General features: G+C 39.6%; 1 protein-coding gene across 1 annotated transcript; it reads right to left on the bottom strand.

Moving 5' to 3' along the window:
* Positions 1-16,751: 16,751 nt before the first annotated feature.
* On the bottom strand, positions 16,752-18,429 carry LOC116884360 (ral guanine nucleotide dissociation stimulator-like). The gene is made up of 3 exons (XM_032885487.1): positions 18,247-18,429; positions 17,934-18,100; positions 16,752-17,055 (listed from the first exon to the last, which is right to left on the bottom strand). Exons 1-3 carry the CDS (start codon positions 18,427-18,429, stop codon positions 16,752-16,754), a joined length of 654 nt encoding a protein of 217 aa, XP_032741378.1.
* Positions 18,430-21,560: the final 3,131 nt, after the last annotated feature.

Genomic DNA, 21,560 nt, shown 5'->3' with positions numbered 1-21,560 from the left:
AATGTTCTCTTTTGCAATGACCTTTCATTTGATTGCTCCAGAAAATACGGTAATCAAGTCTACTTGAACACCCCTAACGTCATATGAACAAGTGATATGATATTTTGTGTGGCTGCTGGGGTAATTACCAACATACATGGGGATAATATATGCAAGTCTTGTGTGAGGGAAATTATAGGTCAGTGCTGTTGTTGCATGGTGCCATTTCTGCAGCGATGAAAGAATTGCTGTTAATTACAGATTATCACCGTCTTTAATTTTCATAATTCCACGCTATCCAAATACTCTTTTGAAACACAAATTGTGTTTTTTTTCCAACAAGATGGCAGCGTTGGATTCATCAGTCATAATTCTTGGGAGACTTGGGGGGATGCATTTGACAAATTCATAGCCATTATAGGGTAAACAAGGATTATTCATGAGTCTTGGGAAGACTTTCCTTTCCACTGGCCAGCATGCATATTTCATTCTCTGAAAGCTTCACTCCTGAGTTCTTCTGCATAAATATTGCTCTTCTTATAAGTGGTTCTGTCCCCCGGGGAGAAGTGAAATCAGAAGCCAGTGAGAGCAAGTTTGGGCTATTGGAAAGTGAAAGTTCTGGTCTCACTGCAATTCCCACAGACAGTATGTGCCCCTGATGACTTCGTCACTGAATGCTTGGCAGTGACAGTCAAACTTCCCTAGTTAGTGGGTGAGTGAGTCAGATTGTATCCTGCTTCCAATCAGCCTTAGCAGACACTCAGAAAGCTTTAATACTTTCTACAGCCCTGGAATGGCCTTCCTGCAGGGCCACCGTTTATTTAGAGAAATGGAATTTCGTGTTCATCATGTTAAGTGACAAGATAAAATAAATTATATATAACAATCAGCCACTTTACCCGATTACATGAGCCTTGAAAAGCAATTATTTTATGTTTGAAGCATTTAAGTTCATGTCTTTTCATGTCTGGATACAATGATTGAATTTCTTTCTTTCTTTCTTTCTTTTTTTTTTTTTTGTATCTATGGGAGAAATTGTTATTCATCCAGTACTCAGCAATAGGGCTGGAATTGCTTTGTTCTCAACATTTTTCGAAAAGGAAAATATGCTGCGTTTCTCTATAGACTGGATTCCTCTGGAGAATACTGTAGGTTAAGGAACACACCACAGCATATAAATGCAGCTAACTGTCTTTGCTGCTTACTTAGTGAGATGTCATTTCCAGCCTTACTGAAACTACATCAATCCAATAGTAACTTTTGAGGCTTGAAAACTTTCTTAAATCCATAAACAGCCCAGATGGATTATAAATGGGTTATTGCTACTCGTAGTAAATTTTTCATTAACAAGGAGACTGAAGTTGTTCCTCGCAAGAATTCTCTGTTTATCAACACTGTAAAAAAAAAACAACAAAAGCAAACAAACAAAAAACAACAGCAAAAACCTGTATCATTTTATAGTTATTTAAAAGCAGAGAGAACTTTCTCCAGTCAAAGCTAGCCTGCCTCTGCTCCCCGACTCCAACTTGCTTAGTGATTTGTAAATTTGATATAGTTCTTATTTTATAGGAGCCCATCACAGCTGCCCAGTGTTTTGGAGAAGATTTTCAAATATAGAAATCTGAGTATTCAAATCTCTCAGGATAAAAGCTCTTTGGACCAAACTGATAATTTGTGTCTTTGAGATTTGTCTCATCTGAAGCAGGGGGATATCTTTTCACAACATTTACCACTGGTAAAAAATATACCAGAACTCCCAACTACTCCCCAAGGAGAACTTGAAGTTGACCAGTCCAGAATGAACTGTGTTAAATTCTCATTCTTTGCGCCAATGTTAGTTATAGTAAAAGTAGACTTGAAATGGTTCAAGTGTGTCCTGACACATAAGAACCTATGATAGACATATTGCCATTTTAATTTGAAACCCATTTGTTCAAAAGGAAATGTAACCTGCAGGTTCTATTTTTAAAGCATTCATACCCACCTTACCACAAACTCTTCACTCGAAATACAATAGTTATAAGACTTGATCTGTTGACAAGGTCTGTCTTTGAAGGAAATGTGTTATCAACTAAACAAATCTTATCTCATTAAGAGTGTTTTATGTCATTTCTTAGTTTATTGAGGGGAGGGGGGAAGGTTCGTACAAAACAGTTCCTGTGTGGAGGACAGAGGGCAGAGGGCAGAGGGCAGAGGGCAGAGGGCAATTTGTCAGATCATTCCTAAGTGGGTCCTAAGGATCAAACTCGGGTCTTAGAACTTAGCAAGCGAGTGTACCTGCTGACTCACCTCGTTCTTTTGAAAGGTTTTGGTAGTTTCATATCAGAAGTGGTTAAAAATCATATGACTGAAACGAATAAGTCTGTATGCATTTTTTTCAGTTTAACTAGAGGAATCATCTAGTACAGCTCTCAAAGGAAAACATAAAGCAAAACCACATTAAAGAGGGTGAAAATAGTTTAGTATATTTTAATGTAGGTTTATTTATTTTTAGTATTCTTGATATTTCTATTCACAGGGAAATACTGATTGAGGGTTCTGTTTCCCTCATGGCTAAAGCTGCATAACCTTCAAGGACTGATGGATGAGTGCAGACACTATCTAGAAGATGTTTTCAAAACCATAGTGAACATAGCCATCCCTGTATCAGTTCTTCCAAATGTAGAATCCTAGATGAGGGTGATACTCCCTACCTGTAATCTCAGTACTCCAGAGACTGAGGCAGGATTGAGAGTTCAAGGTCCACCTAAGATATATACTGAGACCTTGCCTTAAAAATAAACTATAGCAACATACAAATTTTGGGTTCTAGGCAGTGAGTTTTGCCTCTTGGATCTCAACACAGGACCAGGAATTCAGGATTTCTAATCAATCTCCAGGTAATTCTCATAAAGGATACTGTAGCTGTTCTTAAGGAACATTTCACTAAGGCGAGTGTTAAGGATGTCCCTAACCATAGTTGAAGTATATGCATATCACACTCTTACTAAATATATACACATACGATCTTCAGTAAGCTTAGTTTGATCATGAGGAATGATAATGCTAATTCAAGACTCTTGGTTTTACAGACTACTCTTCTGCATAGAAATCTGAATGTACCCTTGAGCTTATGATTTCTGTTTATTGGCTCCCAGGGAACAGCAGAGAAGATAGTGAGGTCACTGAAGATGTTTCTGTTTGTGGTAGGGGGTCATAGCAGACCTATTCTAACACTCCTTCTAGTCTGTGTGTCTTGGACACAGGAAGCCTTAAATATAATTTATAGAGTCCAGAGAGCTGCTAACTATATTCTTGACAGTCCTAGTGGGCATTTGACTGAGACTTCTTGTAGAGTCTTTGCAAGGCAAGGCATTTCTTTGGACCGATATTCATCTGTCAGAAAGTTGACTAGGTTTCCAGGAAAGCAGTTTATAGACTTTTATTTTTCTTCTTTTTCTTGCAGAGAAAGCAAAGCAAAACAAAACAAAATGAAATGAAATGAGACAAAACAAGAGTGAACAGGAGAAAGGGTAGTTCAGGTGTCCTAAGGCTCCGGAGGACCTGGTGTTCTCATACAGTGTGGGGAGCTGGGTGAGCCTCATAGCCTCAGGAAGAGGGTCAAAGGAGACAAGCTAAAGGGAAGGAAGAGGGCACAAGTGCAGCAGCTCACATTTCCGATTCAGCAAGGGCCGTGATAGGATTTCTGTGTAGGTGCTGACACTCTGTTTCTCCCTCAGTCCAGGCAGTGACCATGGCTTGTGTCATTGAGTTTGTCTTTCATGTGCCAAGTGGTAGAGGACAGAAAAAAAATTACGAGAAGAGTGTGGCTTTGCATCTGCAGTTACAAACTTTTGACAGGAAAAAGCAAACCCCTCAAGAAGACTGTATCACATCGAAAACTATCCAGAAAAGCTATGTCATATCTAGGAATAAAAATTCAAGAGATTTTTGCAGACCAGTAATCGAGCTATCAAAAAACTCTTTTGACCTTACGAACTCAATGAGAGAATTCAATAGAAACCCAGTTTTCATTCTGAAGACCATTTAAACAGAGGTACCGACTAGACATTTTAATAGTTGAAAACTGTTGTATCTTGGATTGAAAAATTGATTTACAGTAGATTTTAATGCTCCCAGCAAAAGATTTTTGGCATTTTATATCCCTCTGTTTGTCACTCTTGTGCACTGACACAGCTATGAATCTTGACTATAGCTCCATTTCCAGTTAATATAGATGTTCTACATGTAATCTTGGTCTCCACTCTCTCCTGGAAATTGAAAACATAGTAAAAGCAATCAAAAAGTTTTTCTAAAGTAAAAATATCAAAAGTAATCATAATAACACATCTTGTGTGCTGAAAGATATTGACCACATTTGTGGAAGGCACAGTGAGTACAGGTACACATGACGATTGAGTGTTGCATTTCTAGTTAACAAGGCCATCTATATTTTTCCCTACTGCCCCAGGAAATACTATATTTCATTAAAGTTTTGAAATAATTGAAGTCCCCTTCCATTGTAAGAAATAATAGACAAATCATATGTATTGTTTTTTCTTATACTGTAATATACTGTAAAAGTGCAACTCTCTTATAATCTGGATATCTACATTAATACAGTGAAGACAAGTGTTCCTTATTGTCTTGTTGTGCCTCATGGCCACTGAATATTACTAATACCCTTTTTCATTTCTAATTCTGTCATTTAAGGAAGGTCATACATTGACTCACTTAGTATAGATAGCTTTTTGAACTTAGCCCCTTTCACTGAGACAGATTTTTGAGAAACTGGTTGTTTTGTGTGTCAGTTTTTCATTTCATTTCACAGAATGCTGATTAGTGTTCCGTGTTGTAGCTGGAAACTTAAGTATTACCTGTTAAAGGGACCTGGATAATTCTGTTTTAAGCTATTGTGAGAGTAAGGTTGCTATAGACATTCATGCACAGGTCTTTGTGGGTAAGATACTTTTTCATTTTGAGGGGTTATATTATGGGAAGGACAAGGGCTGAATCTTATGGTATCTACATGTTTAATTCATATATTTGCATATTTAATAATGCAAACAGTTCACCACAGTAGCTGTACCATTTTGTCTTCCCAACAGAAATGTCTTGAGTTTCTAGTTTCTCTACTATCCAGTGGGGTTAATTTAGGCTTCTGTGTTTATTGACACTCCTGTGCAGGTAGCTGGAGGTAAGGAACTGCTTCCCCCGGTCCACTGCTGACCATGGGGGTGTGGAACGGAGTGGGTGGTTTTGGTATCACCAGGAGATAATGAAAGTCCGTATTCTCTACTCAGTCTCCTTGCATTCCAGCACAATAGAAATCCTAGCTTTTCTAGGTTGGTATAGTCGTTCAGGTTCTCCACTGAACCTTCTCAAACACCACTCTCACAGGGTACCCAGGTCCCTAGTGTCTCCATTCCTTAATGTGAGCTATCTTTCAAGTCTGGTTGGCATAGAATAGTTTATGATCCAAAATATTTCTGCTTTGCTAGGCTGATGCTCTCTTTGGACTCTCTGGTTTGGAAGAACAAGCATTCATTGAACACTGTAATTTTGTCCTTGTCTGTTAGTGTTGTTGGGGTTTTGGCTTCTTCAGCTCAGCAAATGAGGCAAAAAGAAAAGCAGAGAAACTGACATGGTTGTGTTTCTTGAGTCCCTGAAGTCACTAAGCAAGAGAATGGCCTTGGAGCTTGCTTACTCTTTTGTACCTATTAGTATATATGTTTTCTATTAATTTTCCTATTTATACATGCTCAATTATTGGAAACTGTAGAAATCAACACTTAATCCAAAATTTAAAAACATTCTTTCAAGGTTGGAACCTCTGTCTCTTTCTTTTAAATTCAGAAACATTAATTTATAATTTAAAGCCATGCTCAATAGGAACAAAACAGTTCTCCCTCCCTGAGTTTGTTATAGAATTGGGAGCCCAGGATCTTCCCACCCAGTGTCTTTCATGAGTGACAGCTGGATATATATCAGCCTTGAGGAGGCATATAATATATTACATAAGCAATACTTTCTTTTTTACTTTTTCATGGCCTGGCAGATTATGTTTTGATGGCTTTATCCCTTTTCTTTGGAAAAGCTAGGAAAGGTGAGTCTCTTAGCACTTAACATCTGCACTCAATTAAATGGTCAAGAAGCAGACATGAGGACATGCAGAACAACTGATAGCTACAAGAGAAGAGGTGAGGAAGAAAAGGGCAAGGACGAGATCTGCCAGGTATTTTGTCACAGTACATCACTTAACTAAGGTGACACTACTTCAGCTGCCAAGAGAAGCCTTCCTTGAGTTTCTGCCCCTGTGAAGAGTATGTCAGATAAATGCAGGTTTCTTCAGAATGAAGACCTTTGCCTCCGAGTGGTACTTGCTGATTGTGAAATTGTTTACCTATCTGTTCCTAGTAGATTAACACAAAATCATACGGGAATGTTTTATAAATCATCTGGGGGGGAGGGAATCACTGTTTAGGTTAATAAGAGTGCCATTCTGTATTCTGTGCATTGACTTATTGTCAGAAACAGTTCAGCTCTTCGTGGCAAGGTTCATTGCATTTGCTTTGGTCCACCACGCATGCTGAAGAAGTCTCATCCTGCACATTATCTCAGAAGAATAAATCTACCACTTGGAACTATTACGTTATTTGCCATTAACTATCACACAAAGATGAGATTTTATCATTTGTATTGGGTTTCTATTTTGACTGTGTCCTAATTACTGTTCTAATTTTCTAATTGTACTGTTGTTATTTTCTTCTTAAATTAAAATAAATAAAATAAAAATTAAATTAAAATAAAACATATATAGCCTGACTGGTATAACCAATAAGTCCATATATGTAGACATACATACATAGAGACACCCACAGACACAGGCACACACACACACACAAACACACAGACACTCGCATGCATGTAGGTACTTACTCACTCACTCAAACACATATATGGTAAAACAATAAAAGTTTAACTCTTGTTCCCATCCCAATATGGTGCGGATGATCAGAAAGCAGTTATTTTTCTTTTCAAAATGGCTTAGAGAATGGATGTCTTCTAACTTCTAGCACTGGTCTTGGCCATTATTCTATATATTTTTTTCCTTTTAAAAAATTGTCTGCCATAACATTACAAACTATTCTGCATATATCTAAGGCCATGAGATTTTTTTTTAAAGTTCAAATGGATTTTTTAATAAGAGATCATGCTTGGGGAAGTATCTGGGCTATGGTCTAATTTTACATCTAGATAAAAGTAACTATATAGATGTTATGTGAACGATTTCAACATTTGGAATTTTACTTTATCAATTTTGACAGTTCTCTTGCCTGTGAAAGTCTGTGGACTCACGCCTGGGACTTGGAAGGACCTAAAACTTTGATGGGCGACATGGGTAACATGGAACCACTTTGTATTGTTCTGGGAACCAATTTTGTCATCAGCTTATTACTTCTTAAAATTTTTTATTACAAAGTCATCAAATGCATCGAACCTTGAAGGCACTAATGAAAACACAAAGTCTCATCCTATCTCTGGAAATCCTCTAGACAAGATAAGAAAATTTGAAACAGAGGGAGATGACAAAAAATACCTCAAGTGATCTTGTAATTTATTTTAACTTTGACGAAGCTCTGTAACTTTTGACTTCAGAGTACATTTGAGGTGTAGTGTTAAGACTCATTGGTATGTTACAGGAATTCACCATCTTGGGAGGCCTGGTATTGCAATACTCAAAATGTGAAACAGATCTGACACAGAGGGGATTAATCTAAAACTTTTTTTTTCAGGGGTCAAACTGCAGGAAGGAAAAGCTAGCACATTAAAGGTGATCTTCAAATAGACCCTCACATTAAAATGAACTCCAGCAGGAATCCCATGGCTGGGCCCATATCCAAATGAAATAAAGTCAGTAAGTATGTCAAAGACTTATCTACTCTCATGTTTCTTGAAGTCCTCTTCTCACAATAGCCAAGATCTAGAATCAGACTACATGTCTAATAACATGAATGTTATATATACCACAGAAGATGCAGTATATAAATGAATAGTATTCACCCATAAAAACAGAATGAAACCCAGTCATTCACGACAATATGCACAGATCCAACAAGTAATTATGTGAAATAAGCCATATGAGGAGAGACAAATACCATAATTTGTAATTTAAATCATGTTGATGCCATAGAAGTACAGATTAATGGTGATCATTAGGGATGATGGGTGGGGGTGATGGGCAGAGATTGTTCAACAGATAGGTCCAGAGTCCAAGTTGAGAAGGAGCCTGCACGGGTACACAAATGTATAGTAGCACGAACATATTTAGCAATTATGTGTTGTGTATTTGAAAATAGCCAGAGGAGGAATTTGGAGATTCTCTTGCTACCAATACATGATAATTAGTAGTGCAGAATTTATTACCTACTATTGACACGCATGGAAACGCAAGTGCCGTAGTGCTGTAGTGCTTTACTGTTATACAAAAGTTCGAGATCAGGTATATCCTTGTGTCTCTGTTTAGCAGAACTCATCACTAACAGTCAATATTGGCTGGAGACAGGACATGGTGGCTTGTACATATAATCCCAATACTGGAAAGGCCAAGCCAGAAGGATTGCTGTGACTTGGCGGCCAGCTTGGGCTACACACTGAGTTGAAGCCATCATGGATAATAGAATGAAAGCACTTCAAAAACAAAAACAAAAATTGAAAGAAACTCCAAAACAAAGCAATAAAGTACAGCACAGCCTTGGTCATCTTACATGGGAGTATTCCCTCTGGTCTGTAGACCCACTGAGCATAGCATTCCTTTCAGGCCAATATATTCAGTGATACTGTGGCTTCCATAGTGACATAGAAAACAGTCATGACAAAAGACTTCTCAATGGCATGTCTTAAAGCTAGTGGCTTACTCTCCAATACTTTATAAATGTGTACAGCTCCAATCGTAAGGCTTGTCTGATATGTTTACATAATGTATTAATAAAGAGAAGAGACTTGACTGTGATAGGTTGTCGATTTTTAAACATAGAAATAAAACACAGTGTACAGTTAATCATTTTAAAGTTAGGAGTCAGTGGCATTTAGTACAATGAGATGTGTGATAACTGTAATTCTTTTCTGTCTTAGAAAGAAATACTCTATCTCTTTACAGAATACCCCAATCCATTAGTTGGCCAGTCTGCATTATTATTTTACCTATTTTTTTTTTTTTTTTTTTTTAGATTTCTCTCTATGTATTTTCGATAAACCACAAATGGGACTGACTTTGAAATTTTAACTTTTTAGTTTTTTATCACATTATGTAGAAATAGTGTTTCATTTAGATGTTGGCCTTGCATCTCACTTGCTTGACAACTCATTCTAGGACCTATGATGAAGATACTTTGGGAAAGTCTGTGTAGACGACCGTGTAAGCTGCAAATAGTGACAATTGACTAGGATGCTAGTAAGTATTCAGCAACTGGCTCTCCATGGAACTCTCTCCTATTTTAAGGAGAAAATGTCCGAAATAATGGTTTTCAGACCTTCGATAAAGAAAGGCCAGTATTGTAACCATGTGAGAAGGGAGGTGAGAGTCAGCTTTGGGGTCATAGCTTCTTGTCCCAATGGAGGTGATTTCCAGGACACAGTGTTAGGAGGTAGAAACTGGGACGACCCTGGCAGGGTAAAGAAGGTGAGGAGCTAGGTGAGGTTAATTAAGAAAACTCTAATTTGTGGTAGAATGTCACAGTGAGTGGAACTAACACACAAATCCTCAGGTCTGCAGAGGGCTCTCCTGAGCCCTTTTCACGGGATTGATCTGTACAGATCTAACAAGAACTATCTAATAATAAAGAATTATTGCAGCAGTTTCTAAGCTCACATAGGCTTGGGTATGACCTGCATTCTCAGAAGCATAGGAAAATCAGATTATATCCATGGAGCACAGAGTAGTAGAATCTTCTAAAAGATATTGCTTTATAAGGAATAGTGATTAGCCTGAGACTTGACTAAAGTTGGCTTTAGACCTGCCCATATCAAAGAATAAAAGGAAACCCAGAGAACCTGTGATTCTAAGTAACTTAGCACTAGTCTATGAAAACCAAGTTGCAGATGCCTCTCTAATCCCCATGAAATTTGGAGATTTTCCGAAGGCATTTAATTTGGAAATGTATTTCCAAACTTTACCACTGAATAGTACAGCTATATAGCACAGTGTTCTGCAGAGTTAGCTGCCCTTGACTCCTGTGACCACGTCTCAGAAGGATCCATGGTTTGCTGCTCTATGTGAGGACCTCTTACAGCATATTGGTAGCCCAGGAAAACATCCAAATTCAAATTCAGATTTCATGGGGATTTCTACCGTCATGACATGTCGATCAACGTGTGAATCAAACATTGATAATTAATGTACAGTGAAGTACAGGAGACACAATGAAGTGTTTCTGCATGGGCTTTGTTTGTCTGAGGGTTTAGTTTTCTTTTGGTTTATTTGGTACCATGTAACCCTGGATTGAAATGTTGCCAATCCTATATTAATGATCAGTATTTCTATAAGTTTTCCTTATATTTTTCTCCCTGTATGTGTATTTGACTACACAGTGCTGGTATTTATGACTGTACCTATTATTTAGTTTTTTATTTCTTTCTCTTTCAAGATGAGATTATGTTATTGTTGTTGTTGTGTTCTAGATTTGGCTTCAGTTTCACTAGTTTTTAGTCTTTCCTTTCAGGTAGCCGCTGATTATACATAAGGTTTTTTTTTAATTTTAATTTTTATTCAAATTAAATATAACTTCTCAGTTTTCAAATTTCCATTTTAAATAACATTTTTCATTTTGTCTATGTCCCTCCTATATTCGTTTAATATCTCTACCTTTAAATCCTCAGATACTTATAATAGTTTAAATTTTTCATTATCTTCCAGTTTAAATGATATTATTGCTGTAATTTTTCTGTTGAGTGGTATTTCCCCCTTATTTTTAGTTGGCATATTTTGATGTTTTGGCTTACAGTTTTCAAAATCAGTAGTAGATGCTAAATGCTGTGGGTGCTGCATTACTAAGAAGCTCTGTAACAGGGCTTGCATTGCTTATGGAAGGCAGTAGCCTTACTGGATCTTCAGTTCGAACTTGCAGGCTGAGTTGAGGCCTTTTGGTTGGACTCTACATAGAGTTGTTTTGTGCCATGATGTTAGTTGTTGCCTACAGGAACATGCAGAATTATATATTTAGTCTATATTTAGACTCGAGGTTACTCACATGTGGGTTTCTGGTAGTTTATTTTTATTAAAAAAATTAACTTTTTCTTTTACTTTTCAAGACTTATTTTTACATTATGTATATGAATATTTGTCTGCATGTTTGTACATGTGCCACATGTGTGCCTGATATTTATAGAGGCCAAAAGAGGTTGTCAGAGCTCCCTGGAACTGGAGCTACAGATGGCTGAGAACCACCTGATGTGGTGCTGGGAACTACGCGGATTCTGTGCATGAGCAGCAAGTGCTCTAAACCGCTGACCCATCTTTCCAGCCCCATTTCTTTCCTTTTTTAAAATATCTGATTAGTTAAATCATTATTCCATATATTCTGTCACCACCTCATACCATTAACCTACCATCCAATACTAATCACCTACCAGGGTTCTCAAAACCAACTCTTTAGGATATCACACCAGAAAGAATTACTCTCAAGCCACCCTGTCCCAACTAATCCCATTTCTTTTCCTTTTAATTAAACACGTGACTAATTCTTCTGGCCTTTTTAGCCTGCTCTGTTGTCTTACTTCTGTATTTTCTTCCTCACTATTCCCTTTTGTCTATTGAACTTTTTCTTTTCTGTGTTAGGATTTTGAGCTTGTCTCCAGCAGTAAACATAAAATAAATAGGACTTAAATTTCATATCACCTGTTGTCAGAGCTCAAAGGTCACGGCCTGGTACCATTCATTGTCCTGTGGCTGGAAATGGTTACTTCTCATAATTTTGTCAAGAATTATGCTATTTGAAATGACAGTTTTCAATCTGATATTCACTAGGCTATTGTGGCCAACATCGGTGACTCCTTACTTACACATCCTTTTCAAATATACCAAGTTTTCATAATGATCCACTTACCATTCATTATATTCTGGAACATTCTTTACAAATTTCCATGGGTGCCTTCTTGACATTCAGATCTCCGTTGAAACAGAACTTTTGTGAAGGTTGTGTTTAAAGTAACCCACCTCTTTGTGGTCACTATTTTAGTACAGCCTTCACTGCCACCTGCAGTCACTGCTTTCATTCCTGGGCCTCTCACCTGTTCCTCATTAGAATGCGAACTCTTTGTAAGCAAGGTCCTTTTCAGACGTGTTTTCTACCCCAAGCTAACACAGTGAGCTGCACTGATGTGCTTGCTGGTAGTTGTTTAAGCTTGTTGCTTAAAGGATTTGGTTTACAGATTGGTATTAAACCTCCTGAGGAACAGCAGGTTATGAGTTTAATCCCCAGCAGAGAAAAAAACCCCAAAAACAAAACCCCAAAACATTCACTCAAAGAGTAAATGAACGGAGAGTGCGCAGGGTCGCCACAGGAGAAGGCAGCTATTCAGAGAATTGAATTGGCTGTGGCCCTGGAGCAACTCACGTGACGTCATCTTTATTCCGATCTTCTGGATAGAACAGCTTCTCGTTCGTTGTTATTGTTTGTTCGCTTGTTTGTTCTTACCAGGCATTGTGAAAATATTCCTACTTCATTAAAAACGTTTTAGGAAATACTTCATTCTTTCAACTGTACAAAGTAAAGAGGTTCCCTTATACATTCCCATGCATGCATCAGCACTTCGGTCATATTTAATTCCCACAGTCGAAGATGCATGGTTTTAGCACAGCACATGCTCCATGTTTGTATTTACTCTCATAGAAAATACTGGAAGCAATTTTTTGTCAGAATACAGGTTTCAAATACTTAGGGATATAGTCAATTGGATTCACCGAGCTCTCTTCATGGTAGGGACCTACCTAAAATGACTAGCAGGGCTTTAGTTAAGACTTTTACATTCCTTGCCCAGCATCTTTGGCTTTTGAATCCTGTAATTGGTCTTTATTTTGAGTTAATTAATCATTTATTTGCTGTGCATGTGTATGAAGAATGTGTGCACATGTGTGCAGCAGATGCATGTGTGGAAGCAAGAGGAGAAGTCTGTGGATTTGATTCACCCCTCCCCTCTTATAAGGCTTATGTTTGAGATACACACAATACACAATAAATAAGATGAAACTGGGCATCTAATCATACCAGATTAGATGAAATTATAGTTCAAAACAAGTAAAATACAAAACTATTTGGGACATTTAGGTTTGATCATTTATTCTGAAATAAGTACAGCAGTTTTTTTTTTTTTTTTTTTTTTTTTATTTTTCTATGGAAGGGGCAAAAAATTTCTTTTTCCCAGGGAGTCACATTCTTAATTCTTTATTGCCTCCAGGTTAACTATTTTAAAGGTGCCTTTTCTATGAAGCCTTTGTTGGTCACCTTATCCGAAATGAAATACCAGAATATGTATTATCCATTTCTTGCCTGTCATTACTATTAATTTATACTTGGTAGTCATCATTTGACATACTCTATGCTATATGTATTGTGTTCTTTGCTTGTCACCTTCACTAGAATGTAAGGTCTGTGAAGATAGAACTCTTTGCTTTGCATGTTAAAATTTCTTTCTGTTCCTCTAATGCCCAGAGTGGTTCCTAACATAATGCCAGACACCCTGTAAGTTCTTCTGAATGGGTAAATGTATTAAAAGAAAATTGCAGCAAGGTGTGTAATATACCATTATTTGTCTGAAACATGGGGAAAATAAGGTTATACATGCTGTTACAATATATAAAAATTCCCTGAAAGGGATCATAAGGAAGGGACCATGGACTGACCGAGACAGGAGATCTGGGGACTAGGATTGTTCATTGCATATTTTTCAATATATGTCAGGCTTGAGTTATGTGAATTGATTATCAATTTCAAATAGTAACCAAAAGTAAAATAATCTTAAAACACTAGAAAGTGGAAGGTATACAGAAAAGGTATGTAACATGTACAGGCCTCTGGTGGAGAAACTGAGGCAGAAGCATTGTCCTTGCAGGTTGGGTGGAATGGCAGCAGAGAAAATTAGTGAACAAGACCAACACGTATGCTCTAAATCTAGAAAAACACACTTCTCGCTTCTCAGTTACTTTTCTGTTGCTGTGATAAAATACCACAACCAAAGGCAACTTATTAAAGAAAGAGTTTGTTTTGTCTTATAGTTAGTGAGGAATGTCCATTTTGGTGGGAGGAGGCATGGTAGCAGTAACAGGAAATTGTGAGATCATCTCTTCAACCTTAATCATGAAGCAGAGAGAGTAAGTAGGCTGGAAATGGGGCCAGACTGTAAACACTGTGAGCTAGTGGTTCTCAACTTTCTTCTTTTTTTTTTAATTTTTTTATTATATACTTCTTTACTTACATTTCAAAGGTTATTCCTCTTCCCGGTTTCCTGTCCATAAGCCCCCATTCCCTCCGCTCCCCCTCCCCCATCTGGGTATTCCCTCTATACATCCCCCTTATTGCCCTCCCCCATATTCCCCTGCACTGGGGGTCCAACCTTGGCAGGACCAAGGGCTTCGCCTTCCACTGGTGCCCCAACAAGGCTATTCTCTGCTACATATGCAGTTGGAACCCTGGGTTAGTCCATGTATAGTCTTTCAGTAGTGGTTTAGTCCCTGGAAGCTCTGGTTGGTTGGCATTGTTGTTTTTATGGGGTTGCAAGCTCCTTCAATTCTTTCAATATTTCCTCTAATTATCCCCAAGGGGGTCCTATTCTCAGCTCAGTGATTTGCTGCTAGCATTGACCTCTGTATTGGACATGCTCTGAATGTGTCTCTCAGGAGAGATCTATATCCAGTCCCTTTCCGCATGAATTTTTTGGCTTCATCAATCTTATCTAGTTTGGTGGCTGTATATATATGGACCACATGTGTGTCAGGCTCTGAATGGCCATTCCTTGAGTCACTGCTCTAAACTTTGCTTCCATATCCCCACCTATGAATATTTTCCCCCTTTTAAGAAGGAGTGGGAGCATCTGCATTTTGGTCATCTTTCTGCTTGAGCTTCCTGTGGTCTGTAGATTGCATCCTGGGTAATTTGAGTTTTTTGGCTAATATCCACTTACCAATGAGTGTATACCAAGTGTGTTTTTCTGTGATTGAGTAACCTCACTCAGGATGATATTTTCTAGTTCATTCCATTTGCCTATGAATTTCATGAAGTCATTGTTTTTGATAACTGAGTAGTACTCCATTGTGTAGATGTACCACATTTTTTGAATCCATTCCTCTGTTGAAGGGCACCTGGGTTCTTTCCAGCTTCTGGCTATTATAAATAAGGCTGCTATGAACATAGTGGAGCATGTGTCTTTGCTGTATGTTGGAGCATCTTTTGGGTTTATTTCCAAGAGAGGTATAGCTGGGTGTTCAGGTATGTCCAATTTTCTGAGGAACCTCCAGACTGATTTCCAGAATGGTTGTACCAGTTTGCAATCCCACCAACAGTTGAGGAGTGTTCCTTTCTCCACATCCTCGCCAGCATCTGCTGTCACCTGAGTTTTTATCTTAGCCATTCTGACTGGTATGAGGTGGAATCTCAGGGTTGTTTTGATTTGCATTTCCTGATGACTAAGGATGTTGAACATTTCTTTAGGTGCCTTTTGGCCATTCGATAATCCTAGACTGATAATGTTTGGTTTAGCTCTGTTCTCAACTTTCTAATGCTGTGACACTTTAATATGTGGTAACTCCCAACAATAAATTTATTTTTGTTACTGTAGTTTTGTTACTGTTATGAGTTGTAATGTAAATATTAGAGGTTGCCTAAAGACTCATAACTCACAGATTCAGAAGCACTACTCTGAGCCCACCCCCAGTATCGGTCTTCCAATAAGGCCCCATCGAGTCCTCAGATAGTTCCATTGACTAAGATACGTGTGCCTATGGGGGAACAGTCTCATTCAAACCACCACAGCACAGTTCTGGGATCTGATAGGGTTATAGTTTGCTCAACTAGTAAGAAGTATTAAAAAAACTGTGGATATGTCTTGAGTGTTTAGAACAAAATGGTGACAAATTCAGTTGCTAGGTTGAAGAATTTAGGCTCCAGGTGTCAAATAATTTTACTCCCAATGACATGACTTGCATCATTGAATTCTGTGGTGCTATAAGGCTAAAACTGGACAAAAGTAAAGGTTAATTGCTTTAAATGTAGCTCTAGGGAGGGACATAATGAAGAGAAGGGACCAGTGAGAGAGAGAGAGAGAGAGAAAAAATAATTAAAATAAACACAACATTGAAAACATCAGAAGGAATAAAAAGGAGCAATACTTAAACAGAACATTGAAAACATCAGAAGTAAAAAGGCTATTTCTCAGGGGAGAGGAAGGCTGGCTGTGGGATTGGAACTGCTGCTGGATTGAAATCAGCAGCTGATCGTGAGGTACAGGAGCAATAGCTCAGATATAGCACAGAGTGCAATTGATGAGCAGAGGTGACAGTGCCATCCTCTAAATAGGTAGGCCCACTGTAGCAAGCAGGACATGACTGAAAGATACCTCGTCTGTACAGACATACTGAGATACAGCTTCCACAGCTGCTACCCTGTGTGTTGTGTGGGCTGCTGCCGCCACATCTGTCTACAGGGACTCATGCATCACAGAAACTTCTGGGGGTTTTTGTGCCCAGCAGCTCTGGTGCACAAGTTGGTTCTGGCTCCAGAGTGGCTCTTTCCCCTGCTGATTTACACCCACTCAAAGTGCAGATCTGAGGCAGTTTGTCTCCCCAGATCTGAGGCTTCCTCATCCTTGGTTTGTGAATCCTTGGCATGTTCTTCCTGCAACTGGGTCAGGAGCCTCTTGACCCTGACACTAAGATCAGAGTGTGGCATGCACACACTCAAGTAGGCCTTCAGGTATTTCAGAGGCAACAGGTCTGCTGGGTCACAAAAGTCCTCAGGATTCGTGTCCATCCATGTTTCCAGGAAGCTACAGAGGGTGTTCTTTACTTGTTCGTCCTCTTTAGAATAAGGGTTGAAGTAAGCATACCTAGAAAAGACCAAAGAGTATGTCACCTCTAAAGTCCCAGTCACCTCACCTAATACTGTCACTTCTGGCTGCTCTCAAAATATTTGTTCAGATGTACACAATAGGTGCTTTCCATGTATCTGTGCCAAAGATGAACACAGGTGTCTGCATCCAGACCTCTCCTTGGTCACATGGTTTCCTGCATTGTCTTTCATGGATCTCTACTTTGGACACATCTCTACTGCTACTCCAATATTTCTAGTACCTCCTTTATGTATGAGAGAATTGCATTCACTAAGGCCTCAGAAATATTGCCTGAATGGTAAAGAGCTTTTCAAAGGTAGAGGGGTTGGTTACAACCGTTTTAGGGTCTCAGCTCTGGACAGCCCAATCCCTTGAACCAAGCATGGGAGAAGGAATTGCTTAAAGCATGCTAATGGGTTCTGACAGTTATGTAGACAAGAAAAAGATGGAGACAGAGACAGAGACTGAAACTTAGACAGAGCCAGAGCCTGAGATAGAGACAAGAGATAGAGACTGAGACAGAGAGGAAGAGGAAGAAGAAACGGAGAGGGAAACAGAAGAGAAAAGAAGAGGGGATGGAGATGAGGGAGAGAGGGATGGAGAAGAGGAGAGGGAGAGGGAGAGGGAGAGGGAGAGAGGGAGAGGGAGATGGAAAGAAAGAGGGGGGGAGAGAGAGAGAGGGAGAAAGAGAGAGAGAGAGAGAGAGAGAGAGAGAGAGAGAGAGAGAGAAGAAACACATACAAACATATAGAGACTGGAAGGGCATAAAGGGAGAGGACTAGAGAGACAGGGTGAGAGAGACAATGTAGGGCAGATGGGAATTCCTGAAACCAACAGGAGGGTCAGAAATGATGTACTTGGAGATGGGCACTCACCTCACAAACACCAGGTCCAACACCTGTATGGGGGTGGCAAAATATCTATATGTAGACAGAAAAGCAAGGACCGAGAAGGGGTCCCATTCCTTCAGAGAAGGCACCAGGGTGTTCATCTGCTCAACCACAATCTGTGCCCTGGAGCAGGCCTCTCTCTGGGGCTCCATCTGTCACGTTGGGCGGAAGCATTCTCCACCTGAAGAGAGATTAAAGTGGAAGGTTCAAACTGGCTCAGATCGGCACTCTTCTGAATGGTTCTCCTCCTCCAAGGTTACCTGAATTATCTCAATGCCAAACCCACAGAGAAAAGAGCACTTACCTGGTCTGTGTGTTCCTGTCCTTGGCTGGCCTTGGTCAAATTTGTTCCCTTTCGGGAAAATGGCCACAGGCGTTGAAAGCAAGAGTGAATCCTCTGCCTCCAGACACCATCCTGGCCTTCTCCGTTGTGTCTCTTGAGGCCTGAGCCTCGAGTAGTCCGAAGACAGCAAGAAAACATCCTGCCCTCTCTACTGTCTCTGACAAGTGAGCCTGTAGGCCTTGCTCTAACCAGCAGGTTGCCTGGTTACCAAGGTTCTGCATTGTGAGGTCTACTTGATGAGGGTGGTTCCATTACTGTAGCTCTTTGATCAGGACATTCCTTAAAGGCTCCCATGTCCCCTCCCATTTCCTAGGTGCACAAATAAACTCAGGAATACATGTGTTTCCCACTGAACTGTCCCCAGAGATATCTTGATACAGCCAGTACCTCAGCTGTGCAGTCTGAGTCCCTACTGTGGAGCTGCGTCCGTGAGCGTGATCATAAATTGAGCCCTACATATCCCCATCTACCGTAAACATACCCTAGACCTTTTTCCTTGCCTTTATGTGACCTTGTATGTGTTCTGTGTGGAAGGAGACCATATGCATACTTGTGACAGGCCTTAGCCCCACAATGTCAGTGTGCTTGCATAGGAATTTTTTTCCCAGGATCAGTTTCCACCACCATGGTCATCTTAGGGCTTAAACCTACAAGTTTATATCACTTTGTAAACAGCTGGCTGAGGCACATCTACCATCATATAAGATGGCACCCTAGCACTCTTTCAGTGGGGATTCATCCTCCATTGCTTTGTCTTTCAATTCCTACTGGTGTCCTTGATCTAATCCTCTCCAGTGATTGATTCTCTCTCTCTCTCTCTCTCTCTCTCTCTCTCTCTCTCTCTCTGTAACACAATGTATGTTAGTATATACCTAACATACTTATATACATAATCTCCATGAGCACTATTCTTGTCAACTCTAGCAGAACCCATTCCTTCATATTCAAAATAGGGCAGCTTCCAAGTACATTTAGCAACCTGGTTTATCAGCTTTCATTAAGACAGGGCAACTTTTCTTCTATTAACTCAGTGAGTGGAATGGCTCCCTTAGTCAGGAAACAGAGTCAGAGACAGTCCCTGCTCCCACTATTAAGGCTTCACAGGAAGATGAAGCTACACAAGTGTTGCAAGGTCCTGTGGGTCCATGTCAGTCCAGTGTAGGCTACCAGGTCACCATGCAGGATCTCTGGTGGACATTTCAGTCCCTGTATCCTACGGGCTTCTTTGACTGGATATTCCCCCCAGTCCTGTGGTGTGCTCTACCTCTCAGCTCAAAGAAAATTTCCTACAATGTTTTTCTAGCTCTACCTAATGTGTGATTGTGTGTCTTTGTACTTGTTCCATCACTTTCTAAGTGAGGCTTTTCTGATGACAATTGTGTTAGCAATAATCTCCGAGTATACCAGAATATTACTAGAAATCCTTTCATTGGCATTTTTTCTAGTCCCTTTTTTCTATCATGTCTCTGTGTGCATCTCTGTCGATGGGCAGTCCAGTCTCTGGTTCTGGGTGCCTTAGGCATTGCGAGGTGTAGACATACTCCCATGTGATGGGGCTCAAATGTGTCAAGGCATTGGTTAGACACTTTAAAAATTTGTTTCTTTTACTACAGTACATGATGTAGGCTGTACAAAATGTAGGTGAAACGTTTTCTTGCTGGGCTGATATCCTAATCTGTCCACTGAAAGTCTTTCTGGTTACATGCGAAGTCTCAATATCCCCAAATTCTAGGAATCTAAGCTTGGATCGCCTCTCATAGATTCCTGAGAGTTTCCATTTCACTAGGATTCCAGCTTGTCCCAGAGATACCCCCCCCAATTCTGAGTTATTCTCCCAACCCTCTCTCCCATGGTCCTCCCCAATTGGATCCTCCATTTTTCCATCCCTACCCTTCATTTAGACCCCTCCCCTAACTACCTCCCACCCCAATACACCCAAATCGATGTTGATTTTCTTTCCACTTCGGGGTGTGATGCATGCACCTCTTTCTTGGGGCCTCTTATTACTTAGGTTCTCCATGTCTGTGCCTTTCTCTGTCTCAAGTAGTAGCATACTTGTTCTTTATTTTAAAATTAATTTCCACATTTAAGTGCATATATTATATTTGTTTCCAATTCCATTCATTTGCCAGAATAGAACCAGATGTTGCTTTTAACAGCTGAAGAATACCCAAGTGTGTAAAGGTAAAATATTTCCTTTATCCATTCTTCAATTGAAGAACTTTAGGTTGTTTCTAGCCATTAACAAAAAAGATTGTATGATGATAGTTTAGCATGTTAACAGCTAGTATGTATTTTTTTCTACAAGCCCAAAGTGTTCACCCCCAAAGTTGTTGTTCAATTTTGCACCTCCACCAACAATAGAAAAGTGTTCCCTTTGCTTTAGCCATTCTGACAGGTAAGGTAGAATCACAAAGTCATTTTATTTACATTTCCCTGATGACTAAGGATGTTGAACGTTTGTCTTAGTGCATTTAAGCGAGAACATTCTGTTGAGAATCCTGTTTAGATCTGTATTATTGGTCCATGTCCACCCAGCCTTTGGGCATGTCCACTGCAGAGGCATATCATGGAGACTTTGACTGCGCTTATCCCAGAGAGCTTGCATTGAGACAAGGGATGCTCCAGGAGTGGAAAATGCATTCTGAGATGGGAGATAGCCAAAGCTGGCATTCCTTGTCTGAAAAGGCATCTAGTTGCCCCTTGAAAATTCTGCATGTTTCCAATGGGGGAAAAAAAAATAAACACTGACCTTACTACAGAACATTTGACTTACAGTGGTGTCAGGTTGGTTAGATATGCATGTCCTTCTGTGACACACACATTGTGGGAGTAATCAACCGATGTCTGACTGGACTTAAGACTCATTCTCTGAGTTGGAACCTATACCCCACACGGCATTGCTGACCGAGAGCCTGAGACTAGATAGTTCAGGGACATGGGTAATATCTGAATAGGACTGTTCTACAAAAGAAAGATAAAAAAGTCATTCCTTATGAACTTTTGGGCTCATGGACCAGTGCCTTCCTCAACCTACTTCAGAGAAGCTTCCTCCACAAGCAGATGACAAGACATACTGAGATCCATAAACAGAATTTATGTAGAGAGAGACAAGTAGGAGCATGCAATCCTAACCTGGAGAAGTATCTTCATGTGCCCATCCTTAACACAGGATGATCTCCACTTGATAACCCTTGCAATTGAAAGTTCAGATCTTCCTATGAGAATTTCTAAGGAAAGAAACTTCTCTTAAGTGCAGTCATCGTGTT

The sequence above is a fragment of the Rattus rattus genome, chromosome 15 (assembly GCF_011064425.1).
Source record: "Rattus rattus isolate New Zealand chromosome 15, Rrattus_CSIRO_v1, whole genome shotgun sequence".
In the NCBI taxonomy this organism is placed as follows: domain Eukaryota; kingdom Metazoa; phylum Chordata; class Mammalia; order Rodentia; family Muridae; genus Rattus; species Rattus rattus.
This window is presented reverse-complemented; position numbering and strand designations above follow the sequence as displayed.